Consider the following 17107-nt stretch of genomic DNA (forward strand, 5'->3'; position numbering starts at 1 on the left):
GAGTGTCTTTCTTCTTTGCTTCCTTTTTTCACATCATCTGCATTTCAGCAAACATTACATCCTCCTATTGCATAAGAATTTTAGCCAGGGCGTGACGGAAATCATCATCAAAAGCTGAACATGAGGCAAAGGAGGAGCGAATTGGTGGTTCCCCATCATCTAAGATATTGCATCTGGAAGTGTACCATGTTAAAAGCCAAGTATAGTCTCTCGGTGCATGGTTCAATCGAGCTAATACTACCTTAGCGCCGCATGTATGCAGATCCCAAAGATGAACACAATAAAGTGCCAAGCGGTATCGAACATCTTCGGAAAAGCTCCTACTTGATTTGCACAAAGACATCATGTAAAATGGTTGAGCAAGTGGTCGACAACCTTTCATTGATTTGTCATAGGTTCTGCAACAAGTTGGGAGGAAATGGTAATGAACTATTTTGGCAATTAACTGTCTGATTTGAGCATTCGAGGCTTGAAATATTAGGCTCAACATTTGAAGCCCATCCAAGATAAGAGGCTACGTTTCATTGCACACACTGAAGGTTTCATACCTCCTCGATATAATCCTCGGCAACATTTCTGTCAATGACTAGTCCAATTGGTTAATTTTGTTTATCACTCTAAACATCACAGCCATTATCCATCGCCAGATGTAACCCCCACGTCATATTGACTTTTCACAACATCAACGCTATCTGCGTCCATCTTCTAAAGGACTAGTGCTAGACGTTTCCTGACTTTCTAAAATCATGCGGTCAGATGGAGTGTGGGGCAAACCCTTTTTGAATATATGTGACACAACAAATTTGCGCGATGATATGGAGATGAGGAAATTGTTAGTAATTCAATAGTGGTTGATGGCTGTGAGGCCACGGAAATTAATTGATGACATCATGTGATACACCAAATTGGGTATAGGCTGTTCTTGACCGCGGCTTGAGTGGCTGTCGTAAATCTCAAGGCTGCTGAATCGGCTTGAGGGCGTTGAGTCAATAAACCTATAAGCCCCAATCACACTCAATCTGCGATATCTAGTTGAGCAATCGAAATCAATTCACAATGTATTGCCGATTTGATTTCTTTACCGTACAACCCTTGGTTGTGTACAAGCTTTTCAAGCATCTTGAATCACTTTGAGATTCGTTCTCTGATTGCTGACTGGTTACCACATTGACACAGATTTTCAGCCACGATGCTGTAACCTATGTCTCGGGAACTTAATCTAGATGAGATAGTTTTTGTAGGGAATCTGAATCTAGACAAATGTGATGAAGTTGATCGAAATTATACGAACGCCGCATTCGCTTGCGAAAAGAGTTGAAGAGACGCAGTACAAGAATATTTAGATTATTTACGAATTAACCATGACATGAGTAATCGACTGGTTTATATTAATATTTGCCCATCGGATTTGAATGTATATTCAGGGGAGTGATTGGAATTTAGTATTTTCGAGGACTGTGCTTAGGAATCAAGCTACTCAAATAGATCAATCAATTCCATCCTCGACTGTCGATCGACGCTCTATCTCTTTAGTAGACACTTCTCAAGTGGAAGTCTCGGTTTAACATAGAGACATGACAAGAAGCTGCATGTTTCAGTTGAGACATCTCGGGGCAATATAAGAAGGATAAAGCAGTATGATAGGCCATATTGATGAACCAATCTTTCAATCAATCTTCTCAACCGCACTCCGCCTTGTCTTATACTTAATAGTTTAAGCCCACACGAAGTAATTATCTTATGCCAATACTCAAATGTATAGCGGTCTTGGATCATCGGATGCGCTTTTTAGAATTCTCATTGCGGGGAAGGTGTCAAAGCATTGACTTTTCCTCTCTCCACCAATTCAGCGGCCACAATGCGTAAGGCATAGTAAGACGAACGAGGAAAAAAAGTTTTACTTGGTCTCATTACAAGCTCTTGAGTGATGACAGTCAGTTTGCGCCGGTAAGAATTATCAGATACTTCCAAGGTACACTTGGCTGCTAACCGTTATTTGCTAATCTGATTAGCGAAGTCGCCTAGATAAGATCTAGCTTTCTTCGAACCTTTGATTAGATGTGGATCGAATAGCAAAATAAATTCCATGCAAAACTCTTCTGTAGCTATACATAAAAAAGACGTAAACCGAAGCGTCAAATCTCATACAGTCACGTGGTAGGGATTGTAGAACTTTAGAGATTGAATCGTTTTCATTGACGCGGTAGAATTTCGAGGAGGAACTGGTATCTGCGAGAAAGCTTCATATCCTCACTTAATTGAACCTAATTAGCTTATACACTCTATGTGCCTGTGAACTTCCAGTCTTAACACTCAACCCCATCTTATTTTCCATTCTCATATAAAGGCGATACAGACTTAAACATGCCACAGTGCGGAAACGAGGAATCAAGAAACAGGATATTGACTAGCTACACCACAGTGTAGATCTCGAAAGTGGGATAAGAGTTCGATAATTATAAACTTCCAGGGAAAAGCGAAATTGAGCTATGAGACTATGCTTTCCGGGAAGAGTGGAGTCTTGATGCGAGCACAGGCTTCTAGGAATCAGCACTTTAGAAGCTTAAGGGACGTTTGAAGCAAGAATGGCTATTAATCAAGCCGTACCACAGCATTGGAATAAGCTGTACTACAACATCGGAACTCGGGGTGCCACGGCGTCGGAATAACTGTAACATATTATAACTCCACGGACCGAGTATCAGGAGACAGGGGCCAGAAAATCATGAATGAGGAATAGGAACCGCAAATCCATTTGGTAGACTATTATACGTCAAATGACAGCTTACATCTTTGAGAAACAGGAAAGTTATACACCTGGTTTACCTTGTATACAGGAAAGATAATTTTAAATGTATTGCAGTAATCTGGTACTACAAGAAACTGCGCAACGACGCATAGAAGCGGAACTTCGAAGGACATAGCTATCTTTGAGAACGGAGCCCATGGTCAGACCAAGACTATGGTGTTATCGATTAAGTATTGAACTGAACTCGACCATTCGTGCACAACCTAATTCTACAATAGAGACGGGCATACTCTTTGGAAACTGAAGACAGACGGCGACGATATAGATTCAGTTCCAAGGTAATTGTACAGTAATGAGATTCTCATTCAGACTTTTGAGTTATTCTCTTTCGTCTTGAATAATACCACCCATTACGGTAGAAAGTTAAGAACTCAATCAATACAAATTTCAGAATCTTGAGAAGTTGTTGCCGGACTAGTTCAGGCCCTCTTAGTTGAAATCTACTTACTCCCTTTGACCCAAGTGATTACTCAACTAAATATTTTCGGCGCCGAGTATAAGGTAAAAGTGACTACTGTCGCCTTGGATTGCATCATGCTTGAGTCGTAGATAAATACAGTTGTCGAATCTGAGGCACCTGACCGTCACACCAAGCGGCAAGCGACTCGATCATCAACATGCAGATCTCAAAGGTACATGATCTGGGAGTAGACCGGTATTCGTTGAGAACGAGAGATTGATTTGGTTTGCCTGCATCCCTCAGGAGCAATATCTAGTTCTCGCCGAAACATGATGGCCATATCACATGGCAATTCAACAGCTGGAGAGCCATAGCCATGGGTAACACAGACGTGGTTGCGTGCTTTCTTTAATATCATCTTGATGTTGTCAACGATGTCTATCACACGCAGTACTTTGGACGCCTCTGGCGTTGATAAGACTCGGTAAGAACAGAAGCGGGCCTTCCATAATATGGCATTTTGAAAGAAGCTCCCAATAATTATACTCTTCAGTAGCCAGATTGTCTTGAACAGTTTTAAGAGCGTGTTGCTGAATGAAGATAACGTGTTATTTAATTTTATGTCACTAGATTGAACTATCACATCTGTAGTTGAATTCTTGTAGTATTTTATAAGTCGTTGACATTTAGGTGCGAGGGTGCTTAGGCGTTGAAAAGGTGGGGCTATGCGCCATTACATAATTACTCTATACTTGCTGTCAAAATGTACCACTACGCTCATCTACGCTCATCAAATGGGTTTGCCGCCATCAAAAACGCGTTGATTGCCAGCTTTCATGGAATCTTGATACCAGAGTTGCTTGAAAAGATCATACAGGCTATCTCGACAAGTGTTGAAAAGTTGACGGAAGTGGTGTTGTCTTCGACCGCGACAGCTAGCAACTATGTGTTATATCCGGAATAGCACTGAAGTCTCCTCCACACTCTTTGAATTATCGGTCGTGTTGATCACGCCTAAAATTTTGATTAAAATAATGGATATGAGAAAGCTCTGGAACGTGAACCGTTATCACCCTCATCTGTCGTGGACATTCATTTTCATGGTACGGCTACGCCCCCAGTATTCTCCATCGATATCAATTACGCCGAGACGAAATACGTGGTAGTTTCATTTCCAAGTGAAAAAATGGATTGAAATACAAAAAGAGGTCAGACAATACAGACTCAATTCACTCACAATTGAAACAGGTCTTTTCGACGCGTTGTGTGCGGTCATGTATTCATTGACTTCTGCAAAGAGACACTAAAGCAATGTAAACTCATCAATTCATAAAACAACCCAATCCTCCAGCTAATATTATTCTACCCTGATTGCTCAATGAAAATCTAATCGAACCGAAATTTACCAGCCCTTCTCAATTTTCTTGTTGGCCGACCCGTCAAACAACAAACGCTACCATCCCATATCTTCGAGTTTCTAAAATATCAATAAAAAAAGCGCGATCATTCCTTCCAAAAACCTCCAGTATCCGTGCCAACACACACAGCAAATGACTGCTCCTGAATTCTTCAATTCATTGCGAATCCTCAATAGGTATCCCAATATACCGCAAACACTTATCCCTTAGGTGGAGATGTTTCACTTGTATTCTTGGCGGCACGTCGAACTAAACCTGCATCATTCTTTTGTTCTAGACCAGAGGAATTAGTCTGTGACTTAGAGAGGACCACATAATTATCATAGCCTGGTAGCTTCTCCCGTTCTTCTTTCAGTTGGGTTGCTAGCTCTTCTTTGTTGTCCAGTTCTGCCTTTCGAATTAGATAGGATTTCTCGGCGACATCACGGAGATCTCTATATTCCTTTAACTCCTTGTTGTTTTCTATATCCTCTTCCGCTTCCATCAGCTCGACTTCCTTTTTTTGGTAGCTCCTCTCCCGATTCAGAAGATCCTTTTTAAGCTCCTCCTCTTCTTTATCTATAATGGTGTTGATTAGCTTTGTGCCATGATCGATGATCAACCACGTATCCAGAGCTGCTTACCCATTTCTAAATCCCCGGTGTTTGCAACTTTAGCGGGTATTGTTGCCATCAGGTTGGGAACGCCAAGCAGGTTGTCCTTCAGTATGGATCGAGCTCCAATGATGAGGTCGCATTGGGAATGGGGCGAGATTAGAAATCTCATGCTATGGAAAACCCTAGTACTCTTGCTGTGATACCAAGTCAAATAGATGGCTCCTTCCGGCACCTGGAGCAAAGCAATTTAGTTCCCTTCCATCCAGACAACTTCCCTTTGAAATACTGCAAGAAGAAGAAGCATTCGAAACTCACAAGTTTGTGGCCTGTTATACCAAAGCCGCCCTCCCTTTCCTCCGCCGTCAAACGAACAAAGTTTGCTTCTGAATACTCCAGGACGTTCTCAACGAAATGCCTCGACACGATGTTTCCTTGCATATTACCGGTATCTATAGTACACTTCGCGTGTTTGGGCACTGGATGTTTATCCGAATCTTTGCGCGTTGATAGAACGAACACGGAGAGTACCCATGGAGAGCTCTCCATCTGCCATGATCCGTTAGCAAGCCTCCAAAGGAGACGATATATTCCATACTTACATCGAATGGCACGGCCTCGACAGACCTTGGAGATTTCTTGTTCTTCTTCATCATCACTGGAATTGGTAGACAGAACAAGATACGAATGAACACAATCAGACGATCTAAGTAGGCGTAATTGGCCGGGATGATGCTATCAGAATCTTCTGGGTCTGGATATGCAACGATCTGAGCATCTTCCTCAACATATGTAATTCTAGACAGGCTGGATCTCGCAGATTGTTCGGAGCCAGCGTCCGAAACAGATCGGCCGCGCTTTGAATTCGAAGCTTTAGATTCGATGGGAAGGGAGAGAAAAACATTGGAAGAAATGTTCTTAGGACAATCTGTGAAAGTCAGCGCCAGAAAAACTTTGCATATCGCTTCGCATGACGCGTACCACCTGCCATGTTCCTGATCACTGCCTCACGGGCGCTTGCTTGGTTCTGGTAATTGGTAATTGTGGTCAAAGGAAGAGTGTGTTTGTTTATGATTGATTGAAAATATAATAGGTGAGCTGTCTGCTCTCTTATAGGCTTTCATCTCATAATTTCAATCCTGAGGAGCCGCACTCAATCCGTTCACCAGAGAGGTTGTGCGGTTGAGAATCCTTCTTCGATTGCCTTTGACTGCCTTTCGAGAGATAGCCACCAATTCTCCTTGACTGAGCCATTTACAGGGCAGATTGAAACATAAAGTCAGACCCAGATAGATGGTGACAGGCGCCGGCCCCCGAATTCCCGCCTCACCGACCAATTAGCCATGTGGTGTGGCTTGGTAGCATAATTTGGAGCTATTATCGAACGGAGCGGTGAATTCTCACTGAAAACATGGTTCAAGGGATAGTAAAAATCAATGAGATGCTGGAAGAAGTGAAAAGAACCAAATCATCCTGTGCCTCTGGCTGGAATTACCGAAAGGATTTATCGCCACGTTCGTCTGATTGTTGTAAGAATATGGACAGAGGGCCAAGAAACGATTGTATCACACAGACCAGGATTTGATATGTATTGAGTGACTTCTGAGCTCGTTAAAAATTCTCGCGATAATTCCAGTCGCAATAAAATTGATTCACGAAAGTTTTTTTTAACAATTCAAAAATATGACCCGAGTGGCAGTTGACTTTTCATATACTGCATTGTTTTAAATTCAAATCTGCATCGAGATCCCACTGCTCCCTCTAGAAAGAGCCTCAAAATTTCCGGTTTGTCAGTCAGGCTGTGTTACACATGCTCGATGTAAGATAATTTGTCAGGCTCCATCTATTGGACGCCAACACATGTCGCTTTCACCCGAGATAAGTATCTTCACCGATTAGCAATTATTAATGTCAAACTCGGCTTCTGGGAATTATTTATCGCGAATAGCTGTTGCCAAATGCCTATCGAACATTTCGAGTTATTGTATAGCGACTGAGAATCGAAAACGACTCTGTCTCTTCATTTTTCTTCTTCAAGTATGTGTAATAGGTGTTGCTTCGAGGTCAAAAATTTCCCGCTGCTAATGACCTGCAAGCTCAGCCTTGCAGTGCATGAACCGGTGTCGCATTCTTTGCAAAGCCTTAATCATGTCCGCTGGCGATACGACGTTAAAATTCTCTTGCTATGATTCAACTGGATCTTCTCAAGTAGACTTCGAAAATGTTGTAATTGTGTGTTGGTCAACTTTTTTTTGCGCCCGATTTAAGTATGTTACGATTTGGAGGTAAGGTTTCATTAGATACTAGGGCTTGCTGAGTCCAAAGTGTGTTCGTTCTCTATGGGCTTCCTACTTTTCTCACAGCAGTAGCTGTCAAGTGTGTCTTTATCCGGCACAAATCATATGTGATTTTAGACAACCACTTTTGATAGCTCACAATTCAGCATGCAATGCTGTACTCAGCCTTCAATTTGAATCACTCTCATTTGTAGAGAGGTAAATGGGTTATATCATAGTAAATATAAGATAGAACAGCGGTGCCCTTTTGCTATTTTTGCCGTCTATTGTTGTACATACGCTACCTTTATTATTCAATTATTGAATCAGCACAACCTCAAGCAATCCCTTGTTCATACAAATAAGAAGAAATTGCAATGGCCAAAAAACTTCGTAAAATCACCATTCAAGCCCCAAAGTCGAGTGAGCCCGCGAGTCCGACTTCAAATTCGCAAACTGATGAGACCGTAATTGGAACCCCGACATCTCCGCCGCCATTTACATCAGGACCGTGGGATGAAATCAAAGACCCATCTAAAGACTTGAACAGGCCACTGCCAGGATGGCCACTTGTGTCTAAATTGATTGCGCAATACCCAGATCTCGAAGCGTTCAAAGCCTTCCGTGACCTTAACATCAAAAGTCTGCTCTATTATCAAGCAGAACTAGAGAACCTAAGTAGGAAGCTACATCAGGCAGAATATAATGAACATCGCCAGGGTGAGCAAGAGGGCATAACAAGAGCTTCAATGATGGCGATGAATTTGGACTACTATCTTATACATGCTCGAATGGACGATAACAAGTGCAAGTCTAAGCAAGTGAAGATTATGAAGCAAATAAGAGTCGTTTTGAAAGAATACAGTATGCCATTCAATTTATCAATTCATGATATTCATCGCTAATTCCATCTCTTTTTCAGATGATGCCTTATTACAATACTCCCAAATTTCAGCATTGCCGAGGGCAGATCCATACAATGTGGAGACTCTAAGGACCTGGCTGAAGAGAGTGGGTGAACATTGTATCAGTGGGGATGCGGCATGTATATGGGGTGACTATACAGAAAATGTAGTCGAAGCAAAGCCTTTGAAATGGCAGTTTGTCAGTCTTGTGCGCAGTATCTTTTGGCCAACAGCTCCTAATCCTGACAATCTCGATCTTATTGTGCCTCGAAAAGGTCATACGGTTGACGGTCTAACTTTGTGGGTCGCTAACGAATTTGTCCCATTTTGGCACAGCATCAAACAAGCGTTACGGCGAAAGAAAAGAAAGACTATTTCTGAAGAAAACGGGCTGCCCACTACTGAAAATAAAAGCCACTCGCTCTTTGAAAAAATCGAAAGTTCAGGAAGCTCCCGCTCTTGGTTTTCTCGCAGGAAGTCTATCTTTAGCACAGCAGAGGGAGATCAAAAGTCAAAGGATAGGGCTGGGCTTACTGTTTACTCTGAAGCACGCATGTTACGCTTTACCTCAGCTGTAGCCACGGTCATTGCGTGCCTGTTACCCACTGTTGCCATCGCAGTACTTTCAAGTCTTGAATCTACCAGAGAGCTACTTGGAGTTATTGCAGCATTTACAGCAATCTTTGCGATGGGACTTATGTTTTTGACTGATGCCAGTACATCGAGGGTTGAGATATTTACCGCTACCGCCGCGTAAGTCCGAAGACACCTTGAAACTCTCAGGATTTAAAGACTAACATCACCGCCCAGTTTTTCCGCCGTCATGGTAGTATTTGTGCAAAACCAAAATGTCTATACTGGCGCGTCTCAAGGCAGTCCAGGAACCCGAATGACGAACGGGACAAATTCAACGAGTTGATCGAAGACCGCATGGCACACGTGTAAGCACCAAATATCGTTCAATGTGCCTTTGTGATATTACTGATAAGCTCTAGTTTCATTCCCCATGCATGACTCCACTTCAACTTCCAGCAGGGAACGAAGAAATGACCTAAAATTATTATTCGCAGAGATCAACGATTTCTATTCCTACTATATCAAACGACCAACTTTTTACTTGCATATATATCTTGGCATACAATTTCATTTGCACGGAAAATTAACATGAATCACGAGTCATGAAGTCATGAATCACGAAATTTTAGTTTAATTAAATACTTGTTCAGTCAATAACCCCAAATTTGCCAAATAATATGCCTTGCGATACGCCCAATGTCGTCGTTTCCACTTTCGGAAAAATATGCATTAGTGTCATACCATCCAAACTTTTACCCCTCCTCAAACCATGCATGGCAATAAACATTTACCCGTGAATAAGTCTGATGTAAGCAGAGATGAGCCTCATTCTCCTCTAACAACTTAATGGTTACTTGCAATACAGTTTAACATGATCAAGAACAGTCACCGATATTGACTAAGAACATATCCCTTGTCTCTTCTTCCTTTGCTTCGATACTCCCTCTCAGGAATGCGAACCACGGGAAATTGCTTATAGATTTTGCGAACCACAATGTACAGTTTGATAATCTTTAAAATTAGATCCCAACAATGAGTGATTAATAATGAGTTGGACGGAGAGAAGTGTGGTTGCACGGATAAGGAATTTGCGGCTGAAATGGCATGTGGGAAGGTTTCCATTGGAGATTTCCATTGCACGGATTTTGTCGGATGAATGATTCATTGGAGCTGACAGCAGATATATTTCTGAATCTATGGTATCGATGGTCAGATTGACGATAATGCATCACCTCTGGCCCCTTCTCATTCCAGCCGTGTATACTAGAGTATGCCTCGGCGTTATCGCTTACAAAGATTTAGAAATTGGTGGAGGATGAGCAACAGAAGATACAGGCATGCAAGAGTTGGTGGGACTTTGAGTGATATGTAGTTGCTTCACTGCCTCATCTCTAGATAGCCTGACCAAAAAATCAATATTTTACAACACATCACTCTGTCATCTTCTAATCGGGTCAGACAATGAGGCTACTGGGCTGGCTCTTGGATTACATGATCAATGAAAATAATTCTCTAGCCCTCTGTTTATCCCTACTGATATTTTGACACATGATTACCCTTTGAGAGCCCTTGGTCAAATAATTTATCTCCTAAATGGCGATTCCATTTATCGATCGTACATTGCCAACTGCATCTTATTCTTTAGGCGCAATAATGCCGATCTTGACAATGATCTTTCTTATAATGCGCGTCCCAGAACTTCTCATTTACACCTTTCACTATCACCCTTCCTTATTTCATTGTCTTTGTTTGTTTAAATTTCCAGCATTCTCTCCGTTCTCATCCCCGGTCAGGTTCCTTTCCATTACACCGCGGTCTATCATGCTACCAAAGTCAGTCGTATTATCAACAGTATCTTTAGCCCAAACTCAAGTGTTTTCATCTAAATTTTCTCAAGAGCCTCGAGACGTTCTTTCCAGAATAACCACCGCTTCATACTGAGTCCGTTGTAGGTTGTTCCTGCCCCTCGCGGTGATACTCCTGAAATCTGTATGTATTCGAGGTCCAAAGTGCTCTCATTGATAGCTTGATTGCTGCATCTCCCTTTGTAAACCGAGAAGTAGAGTAGCTTAAAGCCAGCTTTTCGAATCCAAAGAATGATTATAGGCGCCGGAAAAATCGTTCTTTCGTCGATTACCTCGAGAGCTTCACGCCTTTACCACATTGCAGCAGTCATACCGATCCAGTCGTGATTACTGATTGGCAATATCATAGTGCAAGACTAGCCAGGTTAAAATGTTTCGTCACCGTATCTTGAGTCGAAAATAGCAGGCCTCTCCGTGCTCCCTGCATAATTTTGTCCAGGTGCTGATATTCCATGCGGGCCCGGTACTCACCTCTTTTATGAAAAATTCTACAAAGAAACCCTAGGACTCTTTCGTCCGGAGTAATAAGCTGATAATCTTATCGTAAAATGGATCGGTTCACTCAAGATTCTTGGCGACTTCCACACAAATCTCCTGGAGACTGACGAGCGCTTCTTTCGACTCATTTTGTGATCTTCGCAGAGCATCCTTGAGAGAATCAGAACAAAAGTCCAAGATGGCATCTGAAAGAACTCTTTTGTCCCTTCTAGATGAGAGTAGACGGTTCCTTTCCTGAAGGATTCAGCTAGCTCTGACCAATCTGTGACCGGATCTGTATTGTTTTTATTTTCACCGTGAAACCATTTCTGCGTCATCACCAAGATCATACTCGCTGAACCTTGCCATGCTAGTGATATTGGTGTTGATATTTTGTGGTGATGAGTGTTGAATTCGCTTGTCAATCAAAAGAAGTACTGTTGAGATGTCAATGTTTGGTTTCTACAAAGCTCCTGTCTTATAAAGATTGATTCCTGCTGGTTCAATGTGGACAGTTGTTCTTACCTTGGGAAGCGCTCCCAAGCTTCAAAGAACAGGAATCTCATATTCTGGAGTCGATTACTGGAGTCAGCAATCTGTACTATCAGTTACGGAAAGAACGATGGCTGGCTCTTTAGGCACTAGGTACAACCTTTCATTTTTACCTCAGTCTTACAATTCAAATTCAATATCTTAGACCAAGAAAACATGAGTCACGAAGAAGTATGTTCGGTATCAATCAGAAAACTCCATAAAGTACTTCTGTCAAGTAGCAGGACTGTACTTTCCATCGATTTTATCGAAATCTTAGCATTGACAAAAAATTACATTTATGGCACAACCAATGATTGTTGCGTTATGATTTTGTGCTAGATGGAAGATAATTCAACGGAGTTCTTTCATTTGTCAACGCTGTTGATATCGCTTTCGGACTTCACGATTTTTTTACCGCCAAGTTCAAGCAAATGCTTTGGCACGGACCAATCTTTTGTCGCTTCGAAGCTACGGTGCCGTTTATCTTGAATAGGGGGAGAACTTCCTGGAATTGTAAACAAAACCGTCGTTCCCTGCTTTAACTTGGTTTAAAAATAAACATAATTCGATTATCGAATCGAGAAGATGGATGCTGGCGTTTTAGTAGTGTCTGTGTGAGTTTAAGACTATGGGAAGTTACAGCATCGGTGAATTCTAATAATCATCTCAGGCTCTATGCTACTGAAACTAGACTGCTGAACCTGGATGGTTAACAGACTAAGCGGAAAAAGAATGAATGAAATTGCCCAAAGAGGCTAAAGAGCATTGGAAAGTGTAGACTTATGTCGTGGGAAAGTTGAAAGGACCAGAACTTACGAACAAGCATCAGGGTATGTTCCCTTTCAAGATAGAATACATTGGGATTCTCTCCATGAATGTTTCTTAAGCCTATTCACAAAGCTCCCACGAATTTGAAATATGGAAATGTCTCCTAAAAGATCAATTTATAGACCTGTCTGATATCATCTGAATATTCTCAGGAATATAATTTCACGATGTTAACAAACCGGACGAAACCATAGTTGTATTTCCGCTGCCAAAAGGTTAAAGTTGACACCATGCCTGGTGGATAGGTTGCATTGGGTTTGTGTTTTTCCTTGATTGCTAAAAACAGTTGTGGAAGTAATCTGACAAGCTAGCATTGTACACGATAAGAAAGGGGTTTGTGGGTTTATAATCTTAAATGAAAGTTAAAGTAATCTTGGAGCACCAGTGTAGCATTGTTTGGAGATAGTTAGCTTTGAAAAACAAACAGTGGGTGTACGGACTAACGGGACACTGCAAGAATAGACTTGTGGATATCTCTTGATAGATCGAATAGTATATCTTAAGGATTATTATAGTTTTTTATTAGAAATTGAATAATCAACATGTGAATTTTGGTATCAAACAATTGAAGAATGAATTTGTGACAAATTTCGAAAGCTGGGAAGTGTCCCATCAATCCATGCACCTACTGGTGAACTGTGTCCAGCCGGCCCCATAATATAGACATTTGTACGACCAGTGACACTGATAGCTATTGAGCCGTTATACGCTTGTCCAAAATGGTACTTGGAGATCATATCACAGGATGGCGGACATTCGTATTCTGATCGGGCTTCAGGGGAAGTTTACTAAAGAATCCAAAGCTCCCGACAATATTGTTGAGACTAATATATACGATATGATCGAGACAGGAGAGGATCAATTGATGTCTGTAATGATGTGTCTGGATTGTTTGCACAGGACGTAAGGTCGTTCATGGTATCATTAGCGTGCCCCACATCCAAAGCTGAAAACCGAGTCACGAGAAACAAAATCACATGATTTATGGAGAAATCTCCACAACATTCCTGGAACCTGGCAAAACAGAAGCAATACAATTCTTAATTCACAAAGCCGACTCTCCCACACCAGAATTCGCCGGAGACACAACTCAATGTTGAGTCGATTCCGTTCATATTGTGCAGTCACAAATTCCAACCTTCAAGCCGTTGTGAGTAGTCTATGCTTCCCCCATGTTATACAAACAATATACCGACGACAAAAAATCTCACGACAGTACAGTACTATCAATATGAGCACCCGACGATACCCTTCCGTCCATGGAGTTGTACCTCTGTATTGTTTCTCAAAAACGCCTAGATTGCAGTATTACCCGCTCTTGTCTTACCCAAAAAGCATGTAGTTTGAATTTCAGCTACCGCCATTTGAGCCCTTTGAAGTCTCAAATGGGCTGAATAAATGCACTGGAATACCAATTCAGTGTGTATCGGCAAGAAAATCTTCATCGGTGAGCATTTATCTGCAAGCCAAGTATGGGCCAAGAATTCATCTTATGTAATGGGATGTGGCTGAAAGTCGTTGTCTTATGCTATGCTTGTAAATTCCTCCCTTGTCCAATAGCTCGGGAGGAATCATTATTTAATTTAACTCACAAAATCATTGTTGACATCCAATATTTACATACCAAATTCACAACTGGGCTCATACTGCTTCGAATATAAATATCCGCGATGGCTGCCTCTCTCAACCACCTCACCCAGTTCCTCTATCATATATCCTCTACCATCGTTGGGATTCAAACATATCCGTCGTAGCGTTGGTAATCATCATTATCATCCCCACATCATGAAGCTACAAATTGCGTTTCTTGCAGGTGTCATAGCTGTCAGCAATGCCTCTCCCTATGTGAGTTAACTACGCCTTAGCTATCGCCCACTGATGCTAATTCAGCTCAGCCCATATCAGTGAAAGCTCGTCACTTTGATGGGCCTGGCAACCCAGATGAGCCCGATCAATCATATGGCTGCAACTGCACTGGTACAAATCCAGGCCCGCTGCCATCTTCCGCTCAATACATCTGCTATGACTGGAGACTTGGGCCGAAAACACTCCCAAAATATCTTCCACTCTCCAGTGAGCTATCATCTTATGATAGATTTGGTGGACTAACACCCGGAGAATTTCTCAAAATCTGGTGGGATCCTCAACTCAATCCTCCGTATGGAAGTTTCAGATATCCAGGGGATGTAACACCAGGGGACCAAGGTTTCTCAATCGACATAAATGGGAAACCCATCAGCGGGTTTGTAGAGCTTCCACCAGACACCTACTTAGACAGGTTTGGAAAAGAGACTGGTTTGTTCTGTACCGCCTACTTGTGTAACGAATTGTTTTCAACTAACACAGATAGGTATGTTTCTATCCTCCGCCGATACGCCGTATTCACAAAGATCTCTACCGCCTTCGAATCTCAACAATCGACCTGATGATCCAGGATTCCCTAACGACTATCATGTCTATCGAACCACCCAAAAGCTGATACTAAATGCTGGGCCTATTGCTCCTGTAAGTATCTTTTGCCCTTGAATATCACCATTCCCTACATAAAACCTCAGTAACTGGTATTGTTTCTCTCTGTTTAAAAACAAGAATTTTGCTCCAGCTCTCACTACACAAATTTATGACCGAAACAGATGCTGACTATCCGATTCTACAGTGGTTCGGTCAACCAGGACTTGGAACGCAATTCTATTCGGGGCCTCAAAGTATTGCAGACTTGATAGGCAATAAGACCTTGGAAAGGGTTGACCCTTCTGTTTTGATCTCCAACAGACAGCAACAGGGCTGTGGCTACTAGCGTACTTAACTGCCGGGCATTTCGTTTCAGCGATTTCAACCATTCTTCTTCGCTGCCAATCCGTTATTGTACTAAATTAATTATAATACTTATTAATGATGAAGGGTTACCCGCCCAATCTAAATCAATTCCGGTTTTTGTGCAGCTGCTGCTTTCAAATGATATTCATTGCGTTCTGATGTTTGACAAAAGACTTTCATTGTACACCCGACCTTGACATTTGCGGTCAGTCTGATCATGATTCATTGATTGTAGGCTGATCCCAAACAGTTCGCGTTAGAACGATATGAAAATTCTATCATGTTTGCTTGGCCAACATATACGAACGTGCTGATTGCGGTGGTCACTGGCTCTGTGAAATGGGAAAACAGGTGCAAAATTCCTAGAATGGCGGCTGATCTCTGAGACGACAAGTCGCCCAGTACTTATGAGTTTCTTGGTGCACATCATTTCATGCAGGTTCATTTTCAAAACAACATTTTCTCATCAACAGGAAAGGGGCCGACGGCTTACCGTCCCCTCCTTCTATCCAGTAGACAATGCTGCGACACTTGCCTTAGAGATTTCCCAACAAATCCGATTATCTATCAAAACATGCGGTGACATGGAAAATGATAATTATCTTTCCTTGTGAAGGAATGCTAGAACTTATCACCTGCTAGAACTTTTCAGAATTTCTTCCTGAAGTAGAGACGGAAATCTTACATAAAGCTCATGGAGCTGCTGGATAAGATGAGACTAGGATTTTCTGATATTAGGAGGAAGAATTTTCAATCAAACAACAGAGTTAGGGAGCTTGTTTCTGATTTGAGGGTCCCCACGTGTAATTCAATGATGAATCTAGAAATTGTGGGGAAACAATTTGGTCAGTAGAGTCTTGTAAAGACAATCAATACCTTTATATATTGGTGCAAAATACTTCATATATTTTTATCATATTAATCTAACAAATGAAAGAATGTGGGTTGAGAAATTATTCGATTCTGAAGATACCAAAGATAAAGTTGTTCACTCAAACTCTATGACATACGTTATGTGACTAAACGTTTCTTTCAACATTGCTTGAGGTGACATCTTTGTACGGTATTATTACTGCAATATATCTTAGAAGGCAAAACATCAACCCTGACTTTGCTATAGTGAATCTACTTCAACTGATATTGGCACATTCAAGACAAAAGGTTACTCAGGAGGAACATCCATTGGCGAGCTGTTCCATCTTCTGAAGTCAATTAATGCAGAAATCCTCCCCCTAAAATTATTATGGTGAATTCTGCAGTCTTAATAGCCATCTAGTAATGGACATGTAAGCATGAAAGCAGATGATTCATGGTGTCTGTTGAGGTTCAAAAGGCCTCATTTATGCTCTCGAATGATTTGGATTGCTGTATATAATATTCCGATGGAATTTTTTCAATTCACTGACCCTAAGAACAATTTTCCACATCAATGAACCTAGATGAAGGAGATAATACAGTACCTAAGACTTACTGTACCATTCTCGTGCTAAGTGACCTAAGCGAAGTACTAGTTCTTCATCTCTAGCACCTCTAGCACTTATAAGCACTCCTTCTGCTACAACTCAACAACTAATTTCTTCGATCAAATATCTGTGTACCGGTTAATGAT

The 17107-nt window shown here is 41.6% G+C and overlaps 5 protein-coding genes across 5 annotated transcripts; 3 read left to right on the forward strand and 2 right to left on the reverse strand.

Moving 5' to 3' along the window:
• Nucleotides 1-3972: 3972 nt before the first annotated feature.
• On the forward strand, nucleotides 3973-4179 carry Bfra_004997 (uncharacterized protein; the record flags this gene model as incomplete). Its single annotated transcript, XM_037335386.1, is given in 2 exon segments — nucleotides 3973-4155; nucleotides 4174-4179. The coding sequence occupies 2 exon segments, from the start codon at nucleotides 3973-3975 to the stop codon at nucleotides 4177-4179; spliced, it is 189 nt and encodes a 62-aa protein (XP_037192481.1).
• Nucleotides 4180-4826: 647 nt separating this feature from the next.
• On the reverse strand, nucleotides 4827-6211 carry Bfra_004998 (uncharacterized protein; the record flags this gene model as incomplete). Its single annotated transcript, XM_037335387.1, has 5 exons — nucleotides 4827-5185; nucleotides 5251-5455; nucleotides 5539-5769; nucleotides 5823-6148; nucleotides 6202-6211. The coding sequence occupies 5 exons, from the start codon at nucleotides 6209-6211 to the stop codon at nucleotides 4827-4829; spliced, it is 1131 nt and encodes a 376-aa protein (XP_037192482.1).
• A 1662-nt stretch (nucleotides 6212-7873) lies between these two features.
• Bfra_004999 (uncharacterized protein) lies at nucleotides 7874-9320 on the forward strand (the record flags this gene model as incomplete). Its single annotated transcript, XM_037335388.1, has 3 exons — nucleotides 7874-8360; nucleotides 8419-9154; nucleotides 9212-9320. The coding sequence occupies 3 exons, from the start codon at nucleotides 7874-7876 to the stop codon at nucleotides 9318-9320; spliced, it is 1332 nt and encodes a 443-aa protein (XP_037192483.1).
• Nucleotides 9321-11400: 2080 nt separating this feature from the next.
• Bfra_005001 (uncharacterized protein) lies at nucleotides 11401-11688 on the reverse strand (the record flags this gene model as incomplete). The annotated part of the gene is made up of 2 exons (XM_037335389.1): nucleotides 11401-11548; nucleotides 11636-11688. 2 exons carry the CDS (start codon nucleotides 11686-11688, stop codon nucleotides 11401-11403), a joined length of 201 nt encoding a protein of 66 aa, XP_037192484.1.
• Nucleotides 11689-14466: 2778 nt separating this feature from the next.
• On the forward strand, nucleotides 14467-15590 carry Bfra_005002 (putative filamentous hemagglutinin adhesin protein; the record flags this gene model as incomplete). Its single annotated transcript, XM_037335390.1, has 4 exons — nucleotides 14467-14526; nucleotides 14577-14976; nucleotides 15032-15186; nucleotides 15338-15590. The coding sequence occupies 4 exons, from the start codon at nucleotides 14467-14469 to the stop codon at nucleotides 15476-15478; spliced, it is 756 nt and encodes a 251-aa protein (XP_037192485.1). The 3' UTR covers nucleotides 15479-15590.
• Between the last annotated feature and the right edge of the window lie 1517 nt (nucleotides 15591-17107).

The sequence above is a fragment of the Botrytis fragariae genome, assembly GCF_013461495.1.
Source record: "Botrytis fragariae strain BVB16 chromosome Unknown tig00000054, whole genome shotgun sequence".
NCBI lineage: Eukaryota > Fungi > Ascomycota > Leotiomycetes > Helotiales > Sclerotiniaceae > Botrytis > Botrytis fragariae.